Genomic DNA, 18,750 nt, shown 5'->3' with positions numbered 1-18,750 from the left:
ATGTCTCAGCAGGACCTTGAAAAACTAATTCATGCGTTCATATTTAGTAGAATTGATTACTGCAACGGTGTCTTCACAGGTCTGCCTAAAATGTCAATCAGACAGCTGCAGTTGATCCAGAACGCTGCTGCCCGCGTCCTCACTAAAACTAAGAAAGTGGAGCACATCAGCCCGGTTCTAAAGTCCCTACACTGGCTCCCTGTAGCTCAGAGAATAGACTTTAAAATACTTCTGTTAGTCTATAAATCATTGAACGGCTTAGCACCAAAATACATAACAGACTTGTTGTCAGTGTATCAACCACCCAGACCTCTCAGGTCATCTCGCTCAAATCTACTCTGCACACCCAGAACCAGAACCAAACATGGAGAAGCAGCTTTTAGTTCTTATGCTCCACTAATCTGGAATAAATTCCCAGAAAACTGTAAAAGCGCCAAAATCCTAAATTGCTTTAAATCGAGATTAAAAACTTATTTTTTTAAAGTGGCCTTTGACTGTGTTATCTAAACATTATTAGTTACGTTTTCAGTCCAATTTTCCTTCCATTTTCTTATCCATCATTCTATTCTCTTTATTTTATTTTATTTTTTTTAAATTACCTCTGTTGTTTGATTTTATCATTTGATTTGTTTTTCTGTGTCATCTGTGTTTATTTTCTTTGTGATTGTATTGTAATTGTATGTACAGTGCTTTGAGTGTCTCGTTGCTGAAAAGTGCTATATAAATAAACGTACCTTACCTATTACCCCTCACATTCCTTTGTATTTGATACAGATGTCTACCAGTGTCACTACAATCCCATTGTTCTTGCCATATCTTAATGACCCTTTCCAGAATAACAGATTTTCCCTCAGCTTTGCTCAATTTAATGTTAATGTTAATTTCATCCAACTTCAGGGCCTGTTTCACTAGTGTATCAGCCTCTTTATTTCCCTCAATGCCTATATGAGCAGGGATCCAAATAAATTGAACATTAGTATGATTATTATACAATTGAAACAATATGCATTGCAGTTTATACACCAAATCAACATGATTTACTTGTTATAATGCTTAATAACGTTGTTTGACTGTCTGATGCAATAGCAGCTTTGCTAATGCTTATTATTAACAAGCAACCAGTTTAGTGCTATTATGATAGCAATCATTATGACACTGTACACTGCAAGATGATCTAATGTTCTTCTTTTAATCATAATATTATATTGTAGGATATATACTGCAGCCGCTGTCCTGCCACTGTTTGGATACTTGGACCCATCTGTGTGATTTCAGTCTTCTTAACCTCAGCGGAGGTTGTCCAGCCTGTAAAAACCTGTAAAGCAGCTATGGGAGATGTCCTAAAAGTTCCACAACATATACACAGCCGTTGAGACTGTCTTCTATCGAGCTTAACTAGATGACTTTCGGGAGCTGACAAGTATGCTATGTAGCCATAATCAAGGACTGGTCTCATGAGAGCCTGTTAAATCCCCATCAATGCTCCCCTTGCTGCCCCCACAATCCTGGCCAGATAAACACCTCAACAAATTATTTACTTTTTTACATTTATTTTGATTTGATTCTAAGTGCTGCATCCATGTAAGCTTGTCATCAAAGGTAACTCCCAGAAACCTTACAACACTCACTTGTTCAGTTGTTTTTCCGTAAAGTTTTAAACAAACTACTTTATGTCGACTCAAAAAACAAATAACTTGGGTCTTTCAGACATTCTGAAGTCCCATTTGTTAGCCCATTCCTCCACCACCATAATTGCATCCTGCATCTTTTTCTGCAGGAACTTTAGATTAGGTCCCCGAATCCAAAAGGCCCCATCATCTTCACAAAGTGATTTGCCCATACTACTGTCAAAGATGTCATTTATCATGATGTTGAAGAGAATCTGACTACATACACAACCTTGTGGAGTACCATTCTCAACAACAGATAAACTAGCATTTTTGCCACCAACTCTTACTTAAATTTTTCTCCCGAATAAAAAGTATAATACCCAATTATAAAGCTTACCCGCAATATCCAGTTTTGCCAACTTTATCAGCAATCCGTCCTTCCATAACATACAATTAGTCTTTTCTACATTAAAAAAGACAGCCACCACCATTTCTTTGTTTATTTGGGCTTTTCTTACTTCTGACTCCAAACATAGTATTGCGTCCATTGTATTTCTCTCTCTCCGAAAACCACTTTGATAATGTCAGATTAAGTTTTTGGTTTCCAAAAAGTTTGTCAGTCTGTCTGTTACAATCATCTCCATTGTTTTTTTCCCAACTGAGAGGTAAGTGAAATGGGCCTGTGATTAGAAGGGTCATTTGCATTTTTACCAGGCTTTAACACTGGATCTATATTCGACTGTTTCCATGCAGCAAGAACTCTTCCTGACTCCCAAATCCAATTGAAGAGATTCAGCACAACTTTCAGAGATCTGTCACTCAAGTGTCAGGACATTAAATAACAAATATCATTCTTGCCTGGTGTTGATTGGCTTATTCCTAATACTTCTTGATTTTCAATGGTAGTTAGCAAACACGTTTTAGGTTCTGTAAGGTTCTGTAAGGTGTGTAAATCAGGATAAGCTAAAAAAAAAAGCTGCTAAAAATGCTTAAAAAGCTGTTCTTTTTAATAATCCAGATACCGTCAAATAAAATTTATATTATAGCTCACATCAGAAGGACATTTTCTTAAGGGATTTATAAGACTGCAATGATATTTTTCTGTTCAAGACTCCTTTTTAATTCAGTTTTTGGTCTGTTTTGGTATTTACTACAGTTATACATTATATGTTCTATTGTTTAATTTCCCCGTCAGAATACACCTCTTCCAGTCTCATGTTTCCCCAGCATGTGTAATATTGAATTAAGTCTTGAGTATCCCAGCCATAGTCTAGATGTTAATCCTTTCCTGAATTACGTTTCTTCCAGCAATTCTTCTAACTTCCAACCATCTTTCGAATTCTATAAAACATCTACCTTTTATATAATCTTCTCACTGAAGTTGATGTTGAGATAACCTTAGCTAATGGATACAATTGAGCACAGTAAAGAAAATTGTATGAGAACACGTTCAACAAAGTAGTAGTTAGAGGGTGTGGACATTTATGCCACACCAAGCAGGTTGCTGCTTTTTGTTTTTTACATTTTTTTATCTTACTAATTTGTTTTCAGTTAAACTGTACAGGATATATGTTACATCAAAAACAATTATTTATCTTGGGCTAATTTTTTACATCACATCAACAGGGCTGTGTAGGCTCTTTCTATTAACTGTGTACTACACATCAAGCTTGGTTTTGTTATTAATTTACCCTCTTGTGTGATACTATCTACTGCTGATGGTCACAGTTTCATAACAGACTAAACAGTCACACAGGCTTTCTAAAACCCTAGGAACCCAGCTGTCTTGGAAATTCACAGCTTTTGGGAGCAGTGGAGATTCTCCACATGGTCTGCAGCAACATACTCTCGTTTTTTTGTGTTTTAACATAACTGCCACTCACACTATCACAACGACGTTAAGGTATGAACCAGAAGTGAGGTCACACCAACCATTTGTACATGCACCTATATACATCCCTGCCCTGTAGCTGTGTTTTCCTCTTTTCCTTCTCTCTGGCAGCTTCAACAATGAAGTGAATTTGTCTAATATTAGCAGGTGAAATAATAAAAAAAAAGACTCTAATTTATTCTGGCTAACTAGTAGACGTTGCATACACGGCAGTTCATTAAATATGCGGCATAAAGCTAAATCTATTTATAAATGAATGCAAATTAATCTTTCTAACCTATTTTGTCCGACAGCACCTAAATGCAACAGGAATGTGGCTCCTCCCACTTCCAATATGGCAGCCATGGGAAGGAGATAAGCGACGCCACGAATTTAGGGTTTTTTTCACGAAATATTTGTGGTATGGAAAGCTATAACGTGTATGTTTTCGTTGTGACAGCAATATTATTCGTCTGTGCCAATGTCTCGTTTGAGAAGAAGTTTTAAAGGTTTCAAAAATGCAATGTTTCTCAGTGGGCTAAGCTAGCAAGCAACGGTTAGCAAATAAATGAACTTGTGTCTCCTTACTCATAAGAAGGAATCATTCGTCCTGCATACATCTTTCTAGGTGAGTATACATTTGTATGTGAAGACGTGCAAACCACAACGCGAGGACAAACGGTGTTTGCATTAAGCTCACTAAAAGATTGTGTTTAACTTATTAATACTACATCAGAAACATGAACGCAGAGGAACTGCATCCTAGTGTCATAGATACACTATCGTTATGTCTGCTGATTAAGTTGTTAAGAATTGATTTTTGGCCATTTGTTAATATTAATGTTGTTTAGTGGAGCTTATCGAGTTCTGATTATCACTGAAATTTGCTTCCCTTTTTCCCCCCAGCTGCTCAGTTTCATCATGGCCATCTCTCAGTTCCGTCTGTTCAAGATCTGCACATGCTTAGCCAGTTTACTCTCCCTTTTGAAAAGGCTGATATGCAGGTAAGCACCAGTATTAGTCAAATAGTCTGTGATTTAAAAGTTTACATGTTATGTTTTTCTAAAAATCATAAAACCTCTTTTTTTTAACAAATAAATATCAGAAAAGTGTGGTGTACTAATTCTGCATTTTTTTAATTTTTGGGAACCAAACTTGCTGCAATAACAGCTGCAGGTCCTTTTGGGTATGCGCAGAGACTGATTTTTCTTTCCCATTCTTTTCAAAATAGTTCAGGCTATATCAAATAACTTGAATTTTCATGCCTTGCCACAATTTCTCAATTGTATTTATAACTCTGCTTTTACTAGACTCTTCCTGCGCTTTAAAATGCTTGGATGAAGTCATGCCATGATACTTGAACGATCAGTGCATTGATAGATTGTGAACATCTACCCCAGTCTCAACTCTTTACAGCTTCTAACAGGTTTTCTTTCCAGGATCGCGCTGTGTTTAGACCTTTCATCAAGTCTGACTTTTCTTGTACCTACCGAAGAAACCACCTTGTGGTTGGTGTGTTCAGGGTGGTGCACAATGTTAGTTTTCCTCCACTTAAAGCTTGTGCATGAAACAATATGGTCTCATCTGACCAGGGTCCCTTATTCCAAATGTTTGCTTTGTTCCTTACATGGCTTACTTCTAAACTGGACTTCATGTGGCTTGTTAGAAACATGTAACAAGTCCAGTGACTTGTTGAAGATCCTCGTGAAGATTGGAGCGAGTTGATGTGCACAGGCTTTCAGACATGATGGGGAGACGTTATCGGGTCCTCCAGCTTTCTTTGTTTTCATGCGCTGAAAGAGCCTGTTTACCTCTTCCTCGGAGATCTTTAGTGCAGGCAGAGGATTTGATGGTGGGGGGTTGGTTGCTTTATGGGAGGAATTTGTTCCTGAATGGGATGTAGAGGAGATGGTTTTGTTAGTTGGTTTTTGCTTTTGTTAGTTTGTTCCTGGCCTGCCTGTACCGCGCCCAATCTCCTCTGCTGTGAGCTTCTTCCTTTTCCCTGCGCAGATTCCTGAGGTGTGAAGCAAACCATGGCTTATTGTTCCCAAAGGTGCAGAAGGTCTTGGTCTGCACACACATGTCCTCACAGAAACTGATGTATGATGTCACCACATCAGTTAGTTGGTTTAAGTCAGTGGTTGAAGTTTCAAAAACAGTCCAGTCTGTGCATTCAAAGCAGGCCTGTAGCGTCTGCTTTGATTCCTCAGTCCACTTCTTAACAGTGTGAACCGCAGGTTTGGAAGCTCTTAGTCTCTGTCTGTAGGTTGGGATGAGGTGGATTAGACAATGATCCAAAAAACCCAGAGCAGCCCTGGTAACAGCATGATATGAGTCATTTAAAGCTGTGTAACAATGGTCCAGTGTGTTTTGGTCTCTGATGGGACACTTAATATGCTGTCGGTATTTGGGGAGTTCATTTGAGAGGAGGTTTGCGCTGTTAAAATCTCCCAGTATTATGATGAAAGAGTCCGTGTGTTTTTTTTCCACGTCTGTAATCAGCTCAGCGAGATGTTTTTCCGCGGCAGAAGTGAAGACATGCGGTGGAAAATATGAGCCAATTATTATAAATGAGGAAAACTCTCTGGGTGAATAAAACGGCTTACAGATTATGGAAAATGACTCCAGATCCAGACTACATGTTTTCCCCTGCACTTTTACGTCTCTGCACCAAACTTCATTTATATAAAAGCAGATTCCGCCTCCTCGCCTCTTCCCCAATAGCTCCGCGCTGCGATCCGCTCTGAACAGCTGGAAGTCCGGCATCAGCAATGCGCGGTCCGGGATGTTTCCACTCAGCCATGTCTCGGTAAAGCAGAGAACCAGTGATCCACGGAGGTCCGTGTTTTTACTGGTGAGAAGAAGCAGCTCGTCCTAAATGGAGAGCAAAGCGATTTTTGCCGTTAAGAAACTTGTTAGAGCGATATGAATTTATGATAGCATTAAGGACTGACCCAGAAATTCAGCAATATTGAAATATAGACTTCCTGGGTGAGATCACCTCCTAGATTATACACAGCCTGGAATTCACAATATTTTGCAGATTCGCTGACTTTATTCATTATACAGGTCCTTCTCAAAATATTAGCATATTGTGATAAAGTTCATTATTTTCCATAATGTCATGATGAAAATTTAACATTCATATATTTTAGATTCATTGCACACTAACTGAAATATTTCAGGTCTTTTATTGTCTTAATACGGATGATTGTGGCATACAGCTCATGAAAACCCAAAATTCCTATCTCACAAAATTAGCATATCATTAAAAGGGTCTCTAAACGAGCTATGAACCTAATCATCTGAATCAACGAGTTAACTCTAAACACCTGCAAAAGATTCCTGAGGCCTTTAAAACTCCCAGCCTGGTTCATCACTCAAAACCCCAATCATGGGTAAGACTGCCGACCTGACTGCTGTCCAGAAGGCCACTATTGACACCCTCAAGCAAGAGGGTAAGACACAGAAAGACATTTCTGAACAAATAGGCTGTTCCCAGAGTGCTGTATCAAGGCACCTCAGTGGGAAGTCTGTGGGAAGGAAAAAGTGTGGCAGAAAGCGCTGCACAACGAGAAGAGGTGACCGGACCCTGAGGAAGATTGTGGAGAAGGGCCGATTCCAGACCTTGGGGGACCTGCGGAAGCAGTGGACTGAGTCTGGAGTGGAAACATCCAGAGCCATCGTGTACAGGCGTGTGCAGGAAATGGGCTACAGGTGCCGCATTCCCCAGGTCAAGCCACTTTTGAACCAGAAACAGCGGCAGAAGCGCCTGACCTGGGCTACAGAGAAGCAGCACTGGACTGTTGCTCAGTGGTCCAAAGTACTTTTTTCGGATGAAAGCAAATTCTGCATGTCATTCGGAAATCAAGGTGCCAGAGTCTGGAGGAAGACTGGGGAGAAGGAAATGCCAAAATGCCAGAAGTCCAGTGTCAAGTACCCACAGTCAGTGATGGTCTGGGGTGCCGTGTCAGCTGCTGGTGTTGGTCCACTGTGTTTTATCAAGGGCAGGGTCAATGCAGCTAGCTATCAGGAGATTTTGGAGGACTTCATGCTTCCATCTGCTGAAAAGCTTTATGGAGATGAAGATTTCATTTTTCAGCACGACCTGGCACCTGCTCACAGTGCAAAAACCACTGGTAAATGGTTTACTGACCATGGTATCACTGTGCTCAATTGGCCTGCCAACTCTCCTGACCTGAACCCCATAGAGAATCTGTGGGATATTGTGAAGAGAACGTTGAGAGATTCAAGACCCAACACTCTGGATGAGCTAAAGGCCGCTATCGAAGCATCCTGGGCCTCCATAAGACCTCAGCAGTGCCACAGGCTGATTGCCTCCATGCCACGCCGCATTGAAGCAGTCATTTCTGCAAAAGGATTCCCGACCAAGTATTGAGTGCATAACTGTACATGATTATTTGAAGGTTGACGTTTTTTGTATTAAAAACACTTTTCTTTTATTGGTCGGATGAAATATGCTAATTTTGTGAGACAGGAATTTTGGGTTTTCATGAGCTGTATGCCAAAATCATCCGTATTAAGACAATAAAAGACCTGAAATATTTCAGTTAGTGTGCAATGAATCTAAAATATATGACTTAAATTTTCATCATGACATTATGGAAAATAATGAACTTTATTACAATATGCTAATATTTTGAGAAGGACCTGTATAAGGCAATATTTTTTTATCTTGGCACCCAAACAGCTCAGTCACATGGCCGAAGTGGGTGTCTGACTATCCCACCTGTGAATCTGGTCAGATGTTGTGTAGGCAGAAGCCCCACACAACATTTAGAGTTTAGTGAAACCGATAAACCTCGGGGACTCTTGTTTGTTAAATTTAATTGTTGGATGAAGACAAAGTTTACACAGGTGAGTTTTTATTTTTTTCTTATGCTATAGACCTTAAATATGAAGGTCACAGTCAGGCAACACTGGCAATTGATACCAGGCAAGAAAAAGTTGATCACTGGAAATACTTTGTACACTTGGACCATGTGAAGGAGTTGTTACCATGAAAAGATTAGGGTGTTAGCTTACTATTGTCGCTTTAAGAAGATTTAAATGTCTCCGTGTTGCATAACGAAAATGTCTTTATTTTATGTATATATGTATTCCTTTTCTGTTAGATGTTTTATTTATATAATGATACATCCATTTATATTACATGATCAATCTACGGCCTTTTACTTTTTACATATTTGTGTCGGAGACATTTTGATAATTACTGGATGCTCTATATAACATGGTTTACTTGTACCAGTTTGTGTTCATCAGGTTACAGGGAGGACTATACGTGGAATAGATCAGATTTCACCTTGTAAGTTAGGAAAGCAACAACCCACCTTAACCTTTTCACATTACAACCGCAAGCCTCAATTAATTTTATTGTTAAATTGTGCGATAGACCGATTCAAAGTAGTTCATAATTATGATTTCGAAGAAAAATAGTTAAAGGTTTTCAATGTTGTTTTTAACAAATAAAAATCTGAAAAGTGTCGTGTGCGTTTCTATTCAGCCGCCTTTACTCATTACCTTTTAGAGATCAAGTGCATCAGGAAAGAGTCTACCTATGTGTCATTTCTTCTCTGTATAAATCCAGCTGCTGTGTGAAGGCCTCTGATGTTTGTAGAGAACAATAATGAACAAACAGCATCCCATTGAAGACCAATGACCCTGCAGACAAGTCAGTGATAAAGTTGTTGAGAACTTACAAACGGGGTTTAGGTTATAAAACTGTATCCCAAAGTTTTGAACGCCTTACAGAGAATTGTTCAATCCATTATCCAAGCATTATCCAGACAAGCAGCCCATGCTACCTCTGGAGGAGCTGCAGAGATCTTTAGCTCAGGCAGGAGAATCTATTTGTTATGCGCTCTACTTCAAGACGTCGCATAAGACTTGAGACTGAGGTGGCGGTTCTATTTCCAGCAGGACAGTGACCCTAAATATACAGCCAAGAACTACAATGGAATGGTTTAGCCCAAAGCATTTTCATATGTTGAAATGGCACAGTCAAAGTCCGGTCCTAAGTAAAATTGAGAGTCTGTGGCAAGAGTTGAAAATGGCCATTCACAGACGATCTTCATTCAGTCTGACTGAGCCTGAGCTATTTTGCTAAAACCAATGAGCAACATTTTCAGTTTCTAGATGTGCAAAGCTGGTTCTGACAAACTCCACAAGACTTGCAGCTCTAATTGTAGCAAACGATGGTTCTAGAAACTATTGACTTAGAGGTGTTGAAGACAAAGGAACTTGAGACTTTTCACATATTTATTTGGAAGAAATTCTGAAAACCATGTAAAATTGTTTTTACACTTTACAATTATGCACCCAGGCCCTGATCTTCTGTGATGCCAAATAAGGGCCTCTAAATTGCTTGCGCAAAAACAAAAATTGCATGTGCAATAAGTGGGCTTGTTGCATAAAATGGATAACAGGTGCAAAAGAGGTACAGACCGCTCTATTTAAATGAGGAAATTGCGTGTGCTACTGGCTGCCTGCTACCGGCCCCAGTGGAAATAAATGGAAAAGCAAACAAAAGCTGTGTTGCTTTAAGCATGCAGTCTTGTTGCACCATATCATTATGAATGATCCAGTTGCTGATTTATTTATTTTTTCCTTCTGTTCCGCTCTGCTCCTGCTTTTCTGAGCTGTTACAGGTTGTTAACCTTCCTCGTCGCTATTCACAACAGCAGGTTTGTGATTGCAGCCTCTGCCCTGGCGAGATTATTTGCCCTCTCTGTTCATTTGCGCAGTGCGCCTCTGAGTACATAGCGCAAGCAGAAGGTTGAGTTTCAAATTGTTCTGTGAGCAGATGCTTTGTGGTCCAGACAGACCCACTAAGGCAAAAACTGCATCCTGCTTCACCTTTAATCAGAATCATTACTGGCCATTGCACAGGAGGGCAGAGCTGTGTCGCGCTCTCTGTATGTTATAGCTTTGCTAATTTTAAAAATATCACAGTCACATCACTGTCCTGCAAAGAACGTACATTGAACATTTATCTAGATAAAAATAAATTATTTTCCAATGATTGTACAGAATTCATTTTGTTTGTTAGGCCAATATTTTAACGATATACAACGTGTTTGATTGGTGAAACGGTTTTTGGTGACCTGAAGTAATTTATTATTGTATATGTACAGTTGCAAAAAACGTAATCCAACTGATCCAGCTCTGATTGCTCTGAAATGACACAATATTACTGTCAATAAGGCAATGTGTTTTGTTTTAGAGTCAAGGTTAAAGGATACAGTGTCTTTGTCACCATATGTAATAGGCCAGCTTAAAATGGGGATTTTCCACCTGCTAAAAAGTTATGTTAGCATCCAGTTTGCAAATGAAGGATTTAATCTGCATTACATTGTCTTTATTTATTTCCTATTAATTATATTATCAACATCAAAGCACAGTGGGTCCTTTGCATAATGTGCAGTTGCACGCTTCTCTGGCGGATGATCATATATTCATGATCAGATTTGTGCTTCAGCAGCAGATGATCTCACTGACAGCGATGGTGCGCTGGAATGATCCAGATGCAAGGAGTTTTAACATAGGAGAGATGTCATGGCTTCTGTTTGTGATTGGCTCCAAATCAGACCTTAGATAATCCTACATAGAATCCTCTATTCTCATCGATTTTTTTTTTTTTTTTTTTGGCAACCCATATCTGCTGACACATGGATAGATGATTCTCTCTCTCTTTATTATTCTATATGCCTCCTTCTGGCCACAGTGACAGCAGAAAATTTTGCATCCCAGTTAGTACCTGCATTCAAACATGCTACATCTAGATGCAAAAACAGCATCGCCAATCTATTTCAAGTTTGATAAATCACGTTGCGGCTGGTAAAGGATTATATTTGCATATCCCCCTCCCATATATTTGCACACTTGAGTCATAATCATATGTTTTGCATATTCACGAAGCCAATTGTGCTAAAAAGTGTGCACCCGCTGTTCCGCTGATTTTGCACACGCAATCTGATTAGCAGCTGGGTTGTAGATCATTTTTGCAGATGCCAACAGATTTGCGTGTGGTTTGGTACTCGCAAACCTTTGGAACATCAGGCCCTAAGTGTTGGGCTTGCAGATAAAAACTCAGATGATAAAAGTTTCTGGCTGAGATGTGACAAAATGTGAGAAGTAAATGGGTATGAGTACTCTTGCAAGGCACTGGGCCTCTTTATAAAAAGTGAGTAAATGTTTTAAGACCATTTCTACCCTGCAGGGAAAATTGCTATTTTTACAGTACAACTTCGATGGATTTATCAGGTTCTGTTTGCTGGAACCATCTTTGTTCATTAATGTAAACTTATGCTCGTGTTTAGTAAAGTTTTATGGTTCCATATAATTTTTTCGACTAATCTAAATGTGTGAAACAGGAGTGGAAGGGGCCGCAAGCTCAGCGGAGATCAAATAACTCTTCCAACAACAGTTGATTTTTCATCATCTTCACCAAAACAGGTGAGTAACTGCATCAGTCACTAAAAGTATAATGCTGGAATTCAGAATTTGTATAAAATAATCGTTCGTCTTCCTGATTTCCACAGCCAGAAATTGAAGAATGGAGTTCCTGGGATGAAGAGGCTCCTACAAGTATTAGGATTGAAGGTGGTAATGGAAATGTGTCCCCTCCTCCCAACGATGCAGACGAAGAGCCTGATTACTTCAAAGACATGGCTCCTACCATCAGGAAGACGCAGAAGGTACTGAATGATCCGTGCAATTTCTAGATGGGTGCACTTGGAAGTGTTTGCCTCAGTTGAAGTTGCTTTCAAAATATGAAATATGTACATGTGCTATAAATGGTAGAACCATTGACTCCAAAGTGCTTTACTCTACAATCAGTCATTGGCCCATTCATACACACATTCAAACACTGACAGTGGTAAGCTACATTGTAGCCACAGATGCTCTGAGGCACACTAACAGAAGTGAGGCTGCCATACAATCGGCACCACCGAGCCCTCTGACCACCATCAGCAGGCAAGGAGGGTGAACGACTGAGATCGACAGAGCGGGGGTTTGAACCAGCAACTCACCGGTTACAGGACGCCTACCACCTTTGCCCCAATCAATGAAGAGTTGATGCACATAGAGGAAAACTGCTAAATGAATAACTGATCTTATGTTGTTTAGAACTTTAATGGAAAATGGACGTGGCTAATACAGACATGAAAGAATATTGAGAGCATGTACATATGGGGAAAAAATACAGACAGCCTTGACTTGAGTGATATCTCTACTGAATGCTTTAACAGTAGCGCTTATCTTCACCCTCTCCCTTAGTTGTCAGTAAAAACAGCAAGTACGGATCAGTTTGGGCCTGAACTCTTGTCTTATTTTAACTTTTTTACGTTGTAGATTGTGCTGAAAAAGAGGGAGCCCTTGAACTACCTGGTGCCTGATGGATCAGCAGGATTCTCCAGCAGGCTGGCAGCATCTCAGGATGTGATGACCTTCAATCCGCCCTCTGTGAGATACACTTGTTCTGTCTTGAACATTATGCAGGTTTTCTCCTCTTCATTTATTCACATTTTTGTGTGAACTGTGAGCTGAATGTTTTAGAAAGTAATAAAAAAAAATCCGTGTGTATAATGTAACATTTGAACATTAAATGTCTATGAATGAGATGCAGAAGAAAAAGCTTTCCTTCATGATGGGGAAGCTTTCTAATCGACTTTTAGTGAGGAGGTTGATAACATAACATAAGTAATAACTTTTGGCTCTTTAAAAAGAAAAGTGGCAGTCATAGTTTTATAGTCACTAATATACTTTCAATCCGTTTTCACAGGCTGAACTGGGAGAAATGGAAACCTGGCAGGAGGACGCTAATGCCTGGGAGGATGAGTCTGATGCTGCCTGGGAGGCAGAGGAGGTGTTCAGGTAGGTTTACATACACTCATCATATGCATGCATCTTGTTTTATTTTGGCCTTTTAATGGTTTATTTGAGCTGTTTGTTTTCTGGCACGGAAGGCAACAAGCATTAACACTAAAGTAAAAAAAAAGGTGAACAAGCTTGAATTTATCCTGGATTTATTTTTTCAATAGGTTGGGCGCACATTGATGTAGGCTTAATGTAGGCCTGCTTTTTTCCTTCAGAGCAGTTTTGCTTTCACCAGATACACACAGCAGAACGTACTTTATGGTTCCTTCAAAGATGTCGTTTAGTTGTCCAGCGAGATCAAAGACACTGTAGTGGCGTGTTCTCCTAGATGCGACCAGTGCAGGTAAAAGAGGGTGAGATGCTACAGATGGGTCTGCTGAGGTACAGTCATTTGTGTAGGAGGAATAGCGAGAGAACTTAACCCTTGGGATCGCCGATGTTGATGATTCTTATGCAGGAGAAGATGCTCCGCAGCCTCAATTGCTACTGCCGATCAGTCAGGAAACTGGTGCTCCACTGACAGGTGGGGGCCAGCGCTGAGAGATGGGTCCTTAAACAGTGTCCTAGTGAACGTCCCTGTATGGTCGATGTGGTGCATGAGGTGTAGTCTCAAATTGACGGCATCATCTGCTGATCTGGTAACTAAATTGCAAGGGATCCAGCAGGGGCCCACTGATGCCATTCAGATGCTTTGACACCAGTTGATCAATTGATCCATGGTAGTTTGCTTCTCTGCTGTGGTTTCTGTGGTTCCTCCCATAGATTCCATGTTGAAAATGTCTATTTGTTAATTTACAGGTTTGATGAAGACCTGTAAATTAGATCTGTCTAGAACTGATATAGTTCCTGTAAACATTGTTCAAAATAATGTCATTTACACATTAAATTGCAGTAACATTTTTCCACATAAAGATTATAGATTTTTTTCATGACCAGCAGGTGGCAGTCTGCACAATAATTAACCACCTGAATGATGCAAGGAGCAAGACTGTTTTCTCATCTTGCTTCTTTCCTTTTTTATCAGGGAACAAAAGATGGCTGAGAGGGAAAAGCGCTTCATTGAACAGCAGAAGAAGAAGATGGAGAAAGAGGCTCAGAGAATGCTAAAGAAGGAGCAAAAGATTGCAGTCAAGCTCTCATAACATTTTAGAAATGCTCAGTTTTGAGCCACAGGGATTGGGGTGCAGGCACAGACATCAAATGTATCATCAGTCTTTGAAGTCCTACCAACAGGATCATCATCAGTCACTACTTTATCTGTTGACAAACTACCCTCCTCCTCCTATATCTACCAGCAGCCTTTTCAGTTTGTTATGCAACTGCACTGTTAAACACATCAGTCTCGAGCAGATTAGGCACCAAAGTGTAGATTAAAATTCAAACACACCTATAGAAGACCATTAGGTTCTGACCTAATCTGGTTCATGGCATGTAATGTTTTCTTTCTCAGAACCATTTATAAAAGGAAAGTGAGTTTTCTCTGCCACTTTGAAAAATTCTATAATATTAGTATTTCTTTCTTTTAATGGCCTCGCATGAAAAAAAGGAGTGTAATTTATAGATTGCATCACTGTAAATCAGTGTCATCCATTTGTTTGCTAATTACTGTTTTTTTTAATATTTATGTCTTTTGGAGTCTGTAAATTAAATTTTTTTTCTAATGATCGGGGCTTGATTTTTGTCACCTTGTGCTGTGAAGCCATTACTACACTGGAAATCAGCGTTTAAATGAAAGCTGGAGCTTTTAAACTTGGTGCAGATGGAGATTAATAGATTGATTTATTCAAACTATGAATGATGGCTGTGGGTTCCTATGGCAACCTAATGGCTGCTGGTTTACCATTCATTACTAGGCATTTATTTCTTAATGTTAATGTTAATTATCCAGTGATTGGTGGATTTCTGGGTGGAGGAAATATTGCTTTTCCTGTTTTGATATGATTGGCAAACATACATTTTCTAAAATATGGACCACCAGTGCAATAAAGGAAATTGCCTCACCCAAGAAGAGGATTATTAACTGGAGGTTTAATGTGTTACTGTAAGAAAGAAGTCCTGACCATTGCTTTAACAATGACTTCTGTTATCATGACAACCTAACCAGGTGAAGAATTTAAAATATGTATGCATGATATTTTATTTAAGCATTTTAAAAGCTCCATGGAAGCAAGTCCAAGGAGGCAAATTGTTTCTTGCATTGTTAAAAAAGGTTTGCAAATCGTAGGATGTTCTTATTATTTATCGGGTGATTAAGTGAAAACTCAAGAGATCTTGATTGTTTTTAACCTAAATGGGCGGGTGCTGATGGACAGTTTTAAGAACCGTGTTGAAACTGGTGTTTATTTATTCGGGGAAAGGTCAGCTTATCTAATTTTTTTCCACTGGGTTTTCATCAAAAACTATAGCATTTACTTATTTTTGTTTTGGTTTGTACATCTTTCCCAGAAATAAATCATTGCTGTCTCTGTTTTTAATTTTTCTCACTGTATGGCCTGATGTTCAAAAGGATGGTGTCTGAGCATAAACAAAGACTTGCTCTGAGAAATGAGTTGACAAGCCTTGTTCAGATATGACAGATTGTAAATCTGGTGTACAAGTCCTAAAGTTTTTTTTAATAAAGACATTGATTCGTATGTTTCCATTGTTTTTTGAAGAACACTTTTTAAACTATTCTTAATGTGTCATCACTGGATAATTTAACATCTTTTTTTTTTATCAGCCAAAGAAGCCAATAGGGTCCAAACCGAAAAGATTTGGATGAATAAATACGATACTCAAGTAATTTCCTGTCCAGTAAAGGATCAGAATAAGGATTAAATTGTTAAGATGTTGCCTTATAGTCTTCCTGCTAAAAACAAAAAAACACTTGTCACACTCATTAGGTACACCATCGGCAGGTAGTGTACAAAACATGAACATCCCGATTATTTGAAAGTAATAATTACCTGAGCACAGCTTCACAAACCACCTAACAGTAGATGAACATTAGTAAAGCTTGTCATTCTTTACACACGGTGATATATTTCAAGTGTTCATCGTGATGGTAATTACAGCTAATGAAAACCCCATATTCAGTTTATCAGGAACTTAGAATCGTGTTAGAATTAGTGTTCTGGTGAGGCTTGTATGTCAGATTAAAGGTACCTTCTGAAAATAAACCTTTATGCAGGTATTAAACCTGCTTTTTTACTAGCCCCATGTTTCTGTATAAAAGTTTTTTATTTGGTTGTTATATTCTAATCCTAAATATTGTTTTCAACAACTGTGATGTGAGCAGGCAATCATAACAGAAAATAGAGGCTTGAAAACATCAGTCTGTGTAATTAGTCTAGAAGTCTATAACTTAGTGAATTGAGTTACTGTAAATAAACATTTTAATACTGTTATTTTTGAATATGACTGTATAAGACCAATAAACGTATTTTAATTACAGAAATAGCCTACTGAAAAGTATGTCCATGCATGGTACAGTATATGTACACACTACTTGGTCAGGGCTCCTTTTGATTAAATTCCTGTATCAATGCAACATATGGAGGGAATCAGCCTGTGGCTTTACTAACTTGTTAAGGAAACCCAGGTTGCTGTAATAGCAGCCTTTAGTTTGCATCATTGGCTCTGGTGTCTTTCATCTGACTCTGATTAATATTGCACAGATTATTATGGTTTAGGTCGGAGCAATCTACTGGCATGCCAGGCACAGAGATTCAATGGATATTAAAGTAGATATTGGTACCTTTGGCAGTGTGGGCAGATGACAAGTCCTGCTGGAAAATGAAATCAGCATTTCCATAAAGCATGGCAGTGCTCTAAAATGTCATGCTAGACTGCTGTGCTGACTTTTGATGTTATAAAACAGCATGCCACTACCAGCAAATGACAAAGCTCCTCAAATCATCACAGACTGTGGAAACCTCACACTGGGCCTCAAGCGACTGTGTCTCTGCACTCTTCGTCCAGACTGGGAATTTTATCTCTAAATGAAGTTAAACATTTACTTTCATCCAGCCCATTCCGGGCCTTTTTTCTCCTTAGGTATGACAAGTAAGACATGGCTGATGTCTCTGGTTTTGGTGTGGCTCAACACAAGGAATACTCATGTCCTTAATATGCCTGTTTGTGGTGACTTCTGAACCCCTGACTCAAGCTGCAGTCCTCAACTTGTAAATGATCCCCCAAATTCTCCAATGGGCTTTTCCTCGCTGTCCACTCAAGGCTGCAGTTATCCCTGTTGCTTGTGCACTGTCTCCTACTACACTTTTTCCGTCCACTCAACCTATCAATAATATGCAAACTTTAAAAAGCCAGTTTCAACTAACAGTGGACATGTGTGGCTTACCCTCCTTGTGAAGCATGTCAAGTCAGTGGTCCCCTCCACCTTTTGCAGAGCAAATCTGCCCTGACATTGCCAGGCTTATGTCACGGCTTGTCGGCTAGCAGTACTCAAGACTAGATTCTTTTCATGTGTCGGTCCAAGATGATGTAATGACCTACTGAGTGCTACCAAAACAGGTATCTTGAAGAAACTCTTGAAAACCCAGCTCTTCAGAAAGCATCTCCTACCCTAGCACTTATCCTGTACTTCTCCACCCGCTCCAAAGCACTACAGACATGTTCAATAAGAGTATGCATTCCAATAAGGCTAGTTTGTCAGATTAAAATAGCTTTTTGAAAATTACATCCTTGAGCAGGTATTGAGCAAACTTTTCATTAAGCCCACATTTCTGAATCAAAAATGTTTATCTTTATTGGTCTGATTATTCTAAATTTAAAAATAATGTTTTCATTAGCGCCCTGTGATGGACTGGCGACCTGTCCAGGGTGTACCCTGCCTCTTGCCCATTGACTGCTGGAGATAGGCACCAGCTTCCCCACGACCCACTATGGAAGAAGCGGTATAGAAGATGACTGACTGACTGTTTTCATTAGCTGTAAGTTGAAAATCATCATAATTAACAAATAAAGGCTTTAAAACATCAGTCTGTATTTAATTCATCCATTTAATGTGTTTGGTGAGGTGAGTTACTGAGATAAATGACATTTTCAATAATATTCATATTTTCTTTAGCATTATTTAGTTGGTCTGTACCTCTTTCTGCTCTTCCCTCTTTGCCTCCACTTTATTTCTACACTGTCATCTCAGTCACTTCTGGCAGAGCCTGAATAGTGGTCTTCCTTCTAAGTAGCTTATTGTCAGCTTTGACATTAATTGTATTGTTACATCTTTATTTGTGAGTCGCTTTGGATAAAAGCATATTCCATATGCATGAACATTATTATGCCTTTTTGCATATCCTTTTCTTCCTGTGTTCAATAATTATCCCGTGTAACATTCCATCGTGAATATCATGACAACAGAAATATTACAAA

The 18,750-nt window shown here is 39.2% G+C and overlaps 1 protein-coding gene across 1 annotated transcript; it reads left to right on the top strand.

Annotated features, from left to right (window-relative positions):
- Positions 1 to 3,818: 3,818 nt before the first annotated feature.
- Positions 3,819 to 16,013, top strand: ebag9 (estrogen receptor binding site associated antigen 9). Its single transcript, XM_047362105.1, has 7 exons — positions 3,819 to 4,108; positions 4,387 to 4,484; positions 11,874 to 11,955; positions 12,042 to 12,197; positions 12,856 to 12,966; positions 13,286 to 13,377; positions 14,405 to 16,013. The coding sequence occupies exons 2-7, from the start codon at positions 4,402 to 4,404 to the stop codon at positions 14,520 to 14,522; spliced, it is 642 nt and encodes a 213-aa protein (XP_047218061.1). The 5' UTR covers positions 3,819 to 4,108; positions 4,387 to 4,401; the 3' UTR covers positions 14,523 to 16,013.
- Positions 16,014 to 18,750: the final 2,737 nt, after the last annotated feature.

This window comes from Girardinichthys multiradiatus, chromosome 3, assembly GCF_021462225.1.
Source record: "Girardinichthys multiradiatus isolate DD_20200921_A chromosome 3, DD_fGirMul_XY1, whole genome shotgun sequence".
Classification (NCBI taxonomy): Eukaryota; Metazoa; Chordata; class Actinopteri; order Cyprinodontiformes; family Goodeidae; genus Girardinichthys; species Girardinichthys multiradiatus.
The sequence above is the reverse complement of the archived record's forward strand: the minus strand, read 5'-3'. Positions and strand labels throughout refer to the sequence as shown.

What these genes read in the sequence shown, in the direction of transcription:
- ebag9 (XM_047362105.1), top strand. Translation starts at nt 4,402, where the DNA reads ATGGCCATCTCTCAGTTCCGTCTGTTCAAGATCTGCACATGCTTAGCC. An exon ending in CATCATCTTCACCAAAACAG is followed by an intron (nt 11,956 to 12,041) that starts GTGAGTAACTGC and finishes TGATTTCCACAG; the next exon opens with CCAGAAATTGAAGAATGGAG. An exon ending in CCATCAGGAAGACGCAGAAG is followed by an intron (nt 12,198 to 12,855) that starts GTACTGAATGAT and finishes TTTACGTTGTAG; the next exon opens with ATTGTGCTGAAAAAGAGGGA.